General features: G+C 47.3%; 1 protein-coding gene across 2 annotated transcripts; it reads right to left on the reverse strand.

Annotated features, from left to right (window-relative positions):
* Positions 1-6,909: 6,909 nt before the first annotated feature.
* LOC127906589 (uncharacterized) lies at positions 6,910-9,187 on the reverse strand. Of its 2 annotated transcripts, none has more exons than XR_008061976.1 (2): positions 9,108-9,187; positions 6,910-7,187 (listed from the first exon to the last, which is right to left on the reverse strand). XR_008061976.1 is itself a non-coding variant. In XM_052458901.1 (2 exons), the coding sequence occupies exons 1-2, from the start codon at positions 9,118-9,120 to the stop codon at positions 6,918-6,920; spliced, it is 1,191 nt and encodes a 396-aa protein (XP_052314861.1). In that variant the 5' UTR covers positions 9,121-9,129; the 3' UTR covers positions 6,910-6,917. The 2 variants fall into 2 exon arrangements, 1 of the variants encoding a protein (XP_052314861.1); XM_052458901.1 differs by having other exon boundaries at positions 8,200-9,129.
* Between the last annotated feature and the right edge of the window lie 887 nt (positions 9,188-10,074).

A 10,074-nucleotide genomic window follows, 5' to 3' on the forward strand; every position in this document is an offset into this window, starting at 1 on the left:
TTCTGTTTTTAATCTTTAACAAATGTATAAACATTTCTAAAAATCAGTTTTTGCTTTTTCATAATGGGGTATTGTGATGTCATTATGGGCTATTGTGATGTCATTATGGGCTATTGTGATGTCATTATGGGGCATTGGGTGTAGATTGCTGAGGATTTTAAAAATAAATCCATTTTAGAATAGGGCTGTAGTGTAATTTGAATACTTTTCGAAGGCACTGTGTGACGTACTGATACAGGTATTTGGCCCCCCACCACAGCACTTCTTCTCATTTCACCTGCCACAGGTGAACCAAAAAGGGCCCCCGCACCATCACCACCTCTCTGGTTGGCCTGAATGAGAAGACAACATCAAAAAGTGCTCCTGGTGTCCTCTCCAGCATCATCATTAAGACACCATGCCTCTCTTTGACAGCTGTTCAAGATACTTATTCAGGATCGGTGTCCCATCCACGGGACGGTTGAGCTAACGTAGGCTAATATGATTACCATGAGGTTGAGCTAACGTAGGCTAATATGATTAGCATGAGGTTGAGCTAACGTAGGCTAATATGATTACCATGAGGTTGAGCTAACGTAGGCTAATATGATTACCATGAGGTTGAGCTAACGTCGGCTAATATGATTACCATGAGGTTGAGCTAACGTAGGCTAATATGATTAGCATGAGGTTGAGCTAACGTAGGCTAATATGATTACCATGAGGTTGAGCTAACGTAGGCTAATATGATTACCATGAGGTTGAGCTAACGTAGGCTAATATGATTAGCATGAGGTTGAGCTAACGTAGGCTAATATGATTACCATGAGGTTGAGCTAACGTAGGCTAATATGATTACCATGAGGTTGAGCTAACGTAGGCTAATATGATTACCATGAGGTTGAGCTAACGTAGGCTAATATGATTACCATGAGGTTGAGCTAACGTAGGCTAATATGATTACCATGAGGTTGAGCTAACGTAGGCTAATATGATTACCATGAGGTTGAGCTAACGTCGGCTAATATGATTACCATGAGGTTGAGCTAACGTAGGCTAATATGATTACCATGAGGTTGAGCTAACGTCGGCTAATATGATTAGCATGAGGTTGAGCTAACGTAGGCTAATACGATTACCATGAGGTTGAGCTAAAATAGGCTAATATGATTACCATGAGGTTGAGCTAACGTAGGCTAATATGATTACCATGAGGTTGAGCTAACGTCGGCTAATATGATTAGCATGAGGTTGAGCTAACGTAGGCTAATACGATTACCATGAGGTTGAGCTAAAATAGGCTAATATGATTACCATGAGGTTGAGCTAACGTAGGCTAATATGATTACCATGAGGTTGAGCTAACGTAGGCTAATATGATTACCATGAGGTTGAGCTAACGTAGGCTAATATGATTACCATGAGGTTGAGCTAACGTCGGCTAATATGATTACCATGAGGTTGTAAGTAACAAGAACATTTCCCAGGCCATAGACATATCTGATATTGGCAGAAAGCTTAAATTCTTGTTAATCTAACTGCACTGTCCAATTTACAGTAGCTATTACAGTGAAATAATACCATGCTATTGTTTGAGGAGAGTGCACAGTTATGAACTTGAAAAGTTACTAATAAACCAATTAGGCACATTTGGGCAGTCTTGATACAAAATGTTGAACACAAATACAATGGGTTAGAGGTCGACTGATTAATTAGGGCCGATTTCAAGTTTTACAATCAGATTTTTTTTTTACACCTTTATTTAATCTTTATTTAACCAGGCAAGTCAGTTAAGAACATATTCTTATTTTCAATGACGGCCTAGGAACAGTGGGTTAACTGCCTGTTCAGGGGCAGAACGACAGATTTTCACCTTGTCAGCTCGGGGGATTCAATCTTGCAACCTTACTATTCCAACGCTCTAACCACCTGCCTCTCGTTGCACTCCACAAAGAGACTGCCTGTTACGCGAATGCAGTAGAAGCCAAGGTAAGTTGCTAGCTAGCATTAAACTTCTCTTATAAAAAACAATCAATCAATCATAATCACTAGTTAACTACACATGGTTGATGATATTACTAGTTTATCTAGCGTGTCCTGCGCTGCATATAATCTGACTGAGCATACAAGCACACAAGTATCTAAGTATCTGACTGAGCGGTGGTAGGCAGCAGCAGGCTCGTAAGCATTCATTCAAACAGCACTTTCGTGCGTTTTGCCAGCAGCTCTTCGTTGTGCGTCAAGCATTGCGCTGTTTATGACTTCAAACCTATCAACTCCCGAGATTAGGTTGGTGAAACTGATGTGAAATGGCCAGCTAGTTAGCGTGGTGCGTGCTAATAGCGTATCAAACGTCACTCGCTCTGAGCCTTCTAGTAGTTGTTCCCCTTGCTCTGCATGGGTAACGCTGCCTCGAGGGTGGCTGTTGTCGTTGTGTTGCTGGTTCAAGCCCAGGTAGGAGCGAGGAGAGGGACGGAAGCTATACTGTTACACTGGCAATACTGAAGTGCCTATAAGAACATCCAATGGTCAAAGGTATATGAAATACAAATGGGATAGAGGGAAATAGTCCTTTAATTCCTATAATAACTACAACCTGAAACTTCTTACCTGGGAATACTGAAGACTCGTTAAAAGGAACCACCAGCTTTCATATGTTCTCATGTTCTGAGCAAGGAACTGAAACGTTAGCTTTCTGACATGGCACATATTGCACTTTTACTTTCTTCTCCAACACTTTGTTTTTGCATTATTTAAACCAAATTGAACATGTTTCATTATTTACTTGAGGCTAAATTGATTGTATTGATGTATTATATTAAGTTAAAATAAGTGTTCATTCAGTATTGTTGTAATTGTCATTATTACAAATACATTTAAAAAAAATTGTCAGATTAATCGGTATCGGCTTTATTTGGTCCTCCAATAATCGGTATCGGCGTTGAAAAATCATCATCGGTCGACCTCTACAATGGTTCATTGGATCAGCCTAAAACTTTGCACATACACAGCTGCCTTCTAGTGGCCAAAATATAAATTGCAACTGGGCTGGAATAATACATTTTGGCTTGTCTATTTTTTACATTTGTTTTGTTCTTTGTATTATTTTTTCCCAGATCTAATGTGTTATATTCTCCTACATTCATTTAACTTTTCCACAAACTTCAAATTGTTTCCTTTCAAATGGTATCAAGAATATGCATATCCTTGCTTCGGGTCCTGAGCTACAAGCAGTTTGATTTGAGGTTCCTTATTAACCTGTAACTGAGTAACTTAAGATGACCCTAAGGAGTTCCTCTGTCCAGTGTCTGTGTTCTGTTGCCCATCTTAATCTTTTCTTTTTATTGGCCAGTCTGAGAGATGTATTTTTCTTTGCAACTCTGCCTAGAAGGCCAGCATCCCGGAGTCGTCTCTTCACTGTTGACGTTGAGACTGGTGTTTTGCAGGTACTATTTAATGAAGCTGCCAGTTGAGGACTTGTGAGGCGTCTGTTTCCCAAACGAGACACTCTAATGTACTTGTCCTCTTGCTCAGTTGTGCACCGGGGCCTCCCAGTCCTCTTTCTATTTTGGCCAGTTTGCGCTGTTCTGTGAAGGGAGTAGTACACAGCGTTGTACGAGATCTTCAGATTCTTGGCAATTTCTCTCATGGAATAGCCTTCATTTCTCAGAACAAGAATAGACTGACGAGTTTCAGAAGAAAGTTCTTTGTTTCTGGCCATTTTGAGCCTGTAATCGAACCCACAAATACTGACGCTCCAGATACTCAACAAGTCTAAAGAAGGCCAGTTTTATTGCTTCTTTAAACAGTTTTCACCTGTGCTAACAATTGCAAAATGATAGACTTGGATTAGCTAACACAACGTGCCACTGGAACACAGGAGTGATGGTTGCTGATAATGGGCCTCGGTACGCCTATGTAGATGATCCATTAAAAATCAGCCGTTCCAGCCACAATAGTCAATTAAAACATTAACAATGTCTACACTGTATTTCTGATCAATTTGATGTTATTTTAATGGACAAAAAAAGTGCTTTTCTTTAGAAAACAAGGACATTTCTAAGTGACCCCAAACGTTTGAACGGTAGTGTACATTCTTACGTTGTGCCAATAAAGCAAAAGCATTAAGCATCATTTTATTGAAAGAGACATGAAGAGAAAGAGTGGACTAACACGGTGAGACTGAACCTAGAGCAGTGGTTCTCTCCCCACGTCCCAACAGTAGCCTACAGTGGGACCAATACCAAACTGACCTGGGATCAGTGTTACTAACAGAGTACAGATGAGACAGGAGAACAGGAGACAGGAGAACAGGCATTAACTTTCCATAAACAAAATGGTTATTTCAATAACTAGATGGAAAACACATTTCATGTTTCAACATTACCAATACAGACCAATCAATATTAACAAAACATAGTTTTGCGTCTGAGACCTGTGTATCAGGGACGGGGTGACGGTTTTGGCGTTTCCCACGAGGAGAAGGTGCTGATCTTTGGCCATCACAACCCCTGTCTGACACTTTGGATTATCTGGAAGATAGCTGAGAGAGAGAGAGACGGAGAGAGAGACGGGGAGAGAGAGAGGGAAAGAGAGACGGGGAGAGAGAGAGAGGGAGAGAGATGGGGAGAGAGAGACGGGGAGAGAGAGAGGGAAAGAGAGACGGGGAGAGAGAGAGGGAGAGAGAGACGGGGAGAGAGAGACGGGGAGAGAGACGGGGAGAGAGACGGAGAGAGAGAGAAGGAGAGAGAGACGGGGAGAGAGAGACGGGGAGAGAGAGAGGGGGAGAGAGAGACGGGGAGAGAGAGAGAGGGGGAGAGAGAGGGGGAGAGAGAGACGGAGAGAGAGAGACGGGGAGAGAGACGGGGAGAGAGAGAGAGGGAGAGAGAGACGGGGAGAGAGAGACGGGGAGAGAGAGAGGGGAGAGAGACGGGGAGAGAGAGACGGAGAGAGAGACGGGGAGAGAGAGACGGGAGAGAGAGACGGGGAGAGAGAGACGGGGAGAGAGAGGGGGAGAGAGAGACGGGGAGAGAGAGAGAGGGAGAGAGAGGGGGAGAGAGAGAGGGAGAGAGAGACGGAGAGAGAGAGAGGGAGAGAGAGACGGGGAGAGAGAGACAGGGAGAGAGATGGGGAGAGAGAGACGGGGAGAGAGAGAGGGAGAGAGATGGGGAGAGAGAGACGGAGAGAGAGAGACGGGGAGAGAGAGAGAGGGAGAGAGATGGGGAGAGAGAGACGGAGAGAGACGGAAAGAGAGAGACGGGGAGAGAGAGACGGGGAGAGAGAGACAGGGAGAGAGATGGGGAGAGAGAGACGGGGAGAGAGAGAGGGAGAGAGACGGGGAGAGAGAGACGGAGAGAGAGAGACGGGGAGAGAGAGACGGAGAGAGAGACGGGGAGAGAGAGACGGGGGAGAGAGAGAGAGGGAGAGAGATGGGGAGAGAGAGACGGAGAGAGACGGAAAGAGAGAGACGGGGAGAGAGAGAGGGAAAGAGAGACGGGGAGAGAGAGATGGGGAGAGAGAGACGGGGAGAGAGAGAGAGGGAGAGAGACGGGGAGAGAGAGACGGGGAGAGAGAGAGGGAGAGAGAGACGGGGAGAGAGAGAGGGGGAGAGAGACGGGGAGAGAGAGACGGAGAGAGAGACGGAAAGAGAGAGACGGGGAGAGAGAGACGGGGAGAGAGAGACAGGGAGAGAGATGGGGAGTGAGAGACGGGGGAGAGAGAGAGAGAGAGAGAGAGAGAGAGAGAGAGAGAGACGGAGAGAGAGACGGGGAGAGAGACGGGGAGAGAAACAGAGAGAGAGACGGGGAGAGAAACAGAGAGAGAGACGGGGAGAGAAACAGAGAGAGAGAGACGGGGAGAGAGAGGGAGAGAGAGAGGGAGAGAGAGACGGAGAGAGAGACGGAAAGAGAGAGACGGGGAGAGAGAGAGAGGAGAGAGACGGGGAGAGAGAGGGAGAGAGACGGAGAGAGAGAGAGACGGGGAGAGAGAGACGGGGAGAGAGATGGGGAGAGAGAGGGAGAGAGAGACGGAGAGAGAGACGGAAAGAGAGAGACGGGGAGAGAGAGGGAGAGAGACGGGGAGAGAGGGAGAGAGAGACAGGGAGAGAGAGACAGGGAGAGAGATGGGGAGTGAGAGAGAGAGACGGAGAGAGAGACGGAAAGAGAGAGACGGGGAGAGAGAGACGGGGAGAGAGATGGGGAGAGAGAGGGAGAGAGAGACGGAGAGAGAGACAAGGAAAGAGACAGGGAAAGAGAGAGACGGAAAGAGAGACAGGGAGAGAGAGACGGGGAGAGAGATGGGGAGAGAGAGGGAGAGAGAGACGGAGAGAGAGACAAGGAAAGAGACAGGGAAAGAGAGAGACGGAAAGAGAGACAGGGAGAGAGAGACGGAGAGAGAGACAGAGACGGGGAGAGAGACGTGGAGAGAAACGGAGAGAGAGAGAGAGAGACGGGGAGAGAGAGAGAGAAAGAGAGACGGGGAGAGAGACGGAGAGAGAGACACGGAGAGACGGGGAGAGAGACACGGAGAGACGGGGAGAGAGACGGAGAGAGAGACACGGAGAGACGGGGAGAGAGACGGAGAGAGAGACACGGAGAGACGGAGAGAGAGACGGGGAGAGAGACGGAGAGAGAGACACGGAGAGACGGGGAGAGAGACACGGAGAGACGGAGAGAGAGACGGGGAGAGAGACACGGAGAGACGGAGAGAGAGACGGGGAGAGAGACGGAGAGAGAGACACGGAGAGACGGGGAGAGAGACACGGAGAGAGAGAGACGGGGAGAGAGACATGGGGAGAGAGAGGGAGAGAGAGAGAGACGGAGAGAGAGACGGAAAGAGAGAGACGGGGAGAGAGACACGGAGAGAAACAGAGAGAGAGAGCATGTTCAGCATGTTTTATATGCATGTTTTATAAAATATAGAGATTTAGAGTTAGATCATCATACTACCCTCCACAACATAATCTTCATTCCAAAAAACAAAACTTCAAACAAAACTACTACCAAATAATCGTATTTCCAAGCTATACAGCAAATGACAAACAAACAACAGAAACCTGAAAACACTGAAAACACCATCCAACCTGGAACTGAAAACACCGTCGAACCTGGAACCTGAAAACACCATCCAACCTGGAACTGAAAACACCATCCAACCTGGAACTGAAAACACCATCCAACCTGGAACTGAAAACACCATCCAACCTGGAACTGAAAACACCATCCAACCTGGAACCTGAAAACACCATCCAACCTGGAACTGAAAACACCTTCCAACCTGGAACCTGAAAACACCATCCAACCTGGAACTGAAAACACCATCCAACCTGGATCCTGAAAACACCATCCAACCTGGAACTGAAAACACCATCCAACCTGGAACCTGAAAACACCATCCAACCTGGAACTGAAAACACCATCCAACCTGGAACCTGAAAACACCATCCAACCTGGAACTGAAAACACCATCCAACCTGGAACCTGAAAACACCGTCCAACCTGGAACTGAAAACACCATCCAACCTGGAACCTGAAAACACCATCCAACCTGAAAACACCATCCGACCTGGAACTGAAAACACCGTCCAACCTGGAACCTGAAAATACCATCCAACCTGGAACCTGAAAACACCATCCAACCTGGAACTGAAAACACCATCCAACCTGGAACCTGAAAACACCATCCAACCTGAAAACACCATCCGACCTGGAACTGAAAACACCATCCGACCTGGAACCTGAAAACACCGTCCAACCTGGATCCTGAAAACACCATCCAACCTGGATCCTGAAAACACCATCAAACCTGGATCCTGAAAACACTGTCCAACCTGGAACTGAAAACACCATCCAACCTGGAACTGAAAACACCGTCCAACCTGGAACTGAAAACACCATCCATACTGGAACTGAAAACACCATCCAACCTGGAACTGAAAACACCGTCCATACTGGAACTGAAAACACCATCCGACCTGGAACCTGAAAACACCGTCCAACCTGGAACCTGAAAACACCATCCAACCTGGAACTGAAAACACCATCCAACCTGGAACCTGAAAACACCATCCGACCTGGAACCTGAAAACACCATCCAACCTGGAACCTGAAAACACCATCCAACCTGGAACCTGAATTCACCATCCAACCTGGAATCACCATCCAACCTGGAACCTGAAAACACCAGCCAATCTGGAACTGAAAACACCATCCAACCTGGAACCTGAAAACACCATCCAACCTGGAACTGAAAACACCATCCAACCTGGAACTGAAAACACCATCCAACCTGGAACTGAAAACACCATCCAATCTGGAACTGAAAACACCATCCAACCTGGAACCTGAAAACACCATCCAATCTGGAACTGAAAACACCATCCAACCTGGAACTGAAAACACCATCCAATCTGGAACTGAAAACACCATCCAACCTGGAACCTGAAAACACCATCCAACCTGGAACTGAAAACACCATCCAACCTGGAACTTGAAAACACCATCCAACCTGGAACCTGAAAACACCATCAAACCTGAATTCATCCAACCTGGAACTGAAAACACCATCCAACCTGGAACTGAAAACACCATCTAACCTGGAACCTGAAAACACCATCAAACCTGAATTCATCCAACCTGGAACCTGAAAACACCATCCATACTGGAACTGAAAACACCATCCAACCTGGAACCTGAAAACACCGTCCATACTGGAACTGAAAACACCGTCCAACCTGGAACTGAAAACACCATCCAACCTGGAACTGAAAACACCATCCAACCTGGAACCTGAAAACACCATCCATACTGGAACTGAAAACACCATCCAACCTGGAACTGAAAACACCGTCCATACTGGAACTGAAAACACCATCCAACCTGGAACCTGAAAACACCATCCAACCTGGAACTGAAAACACCATCCAACCTGGAACCTGAAAACACCATCCAACCTGGAACTGAAAACACCATCCAACCTGGAACCTGAAAACACCATCCAACCTGGAACTGAAAACACCATCCAACCTGGAACTGAAAACACCATCCAACCTGGAACCTGAAAACACCATCCAACCTGGAACTGAAAACACCATCCAACCTGGAACCTGAAAACACCATCCAACCTGGAACCTGAAAACACCATCCAACCTGGAACTGAAAACACCATCCAACCTGGAACTGAAAACACCATCCAACCTGGAACTGAAAACACCATCCAACCTGGAACCTCCAACCTGATTTGAGTCAGTCATGTTTAATCTGAAGCTACTTTTAAAGTCAAGAAGAAAACATATTTTAGAATGATATATTTTACTTGATATTTAATTAATATTTTTTTATTTCACCTTTATTTAAGGACTGAATGCTAAGTTCAGGCTACCAAGCTTGCTAGGACAGAACAGAGGTCATTACAATACAGTACCCTCTAGATGTAAAAACAACCCATTAGAGAGCCCCCTCCCTGTCAGCCACCCTGATAGCCCTCCTGACCCCCCTCCCTGTCAGCCACCCTGATAGCCCTCCTGACCCCCCCCTGTCAGTCACCCTGATAGCCCTCCTGACCCCCTGTCAGTCACCCTGATAGCCCTCCTGACCCCCTGTCAGTCACCCTGATAGCCCTCCTGACCCCCCTGTCAGTCACCCTGATAGCCCTCCTGACCCCCCTGTCAGTCACCCTGATAGCCCTCCTGACCCCCCCTGTCAGTCACCCTGATAGCCCTCCTGACCCCCTGTCAGTCACCCTGATAGCCCTCCTGACCCCCCCCTGTCAGCCACCCTGATAGCCCTCCTGACCCCCCCCCCTGTCAGCCACCCTGATAGCCCTCCTGACCCCCCCTGTCAGTCACCCTGATAGCCCTCCTGACCCCCCTGTCAGTCACCCTGATAGCCCTCCTGACCCCCCTGTCAGTCACCCTGATAGCCCTCCTGACCCCCCCTGTCAGTCACCCTGATAGCCCTCCTGACCCCCCTGTCAGCCACCCTGATAGCCCTCCTGACCCCCTCCCTGTCAGTCACCCTGATAGCCCTCCTGACCCCCTGTCAGTCACCCTGATAGCCCTCCTGACCCCCCTGTCAGTCACCCTGATAGCCCTCCTGA

The sequence above is a fragment of the Oncorhynchus keta genome, chromosome 13 (assembly GCF_023373465.1).
Source record: "Oncorhynchus keta strain PuntledgeMale-10-30-2019 chromosome 13, Oket_V2, whole genome shotgun sequence".
NCBI classification, from domain to species: domain Eukaryota; kingdom Metazoa; phylum Chordata; class Actinopteri; order Salmoniformes; family Salmonidae; genus Oncorhynchus; species Oncorhynchus keta.

Coding starts and splice junctions, on each gene's coding strand:
- LOC127906589 (XM_052458901.1), bottom strand. CDS start 9,120: ATGGTGTTTTCAGGTTCCAGGTTGGATGGTGTTTTCAGGTTCCAGGTT. Junction 7,188..8,199: donor AGGTTGGATGGTGTTTTCAG/GTTCCAGGTTGG, acceptor TGGTGTTTTCAG/TTCCAGGTTGGATGGTGTTT.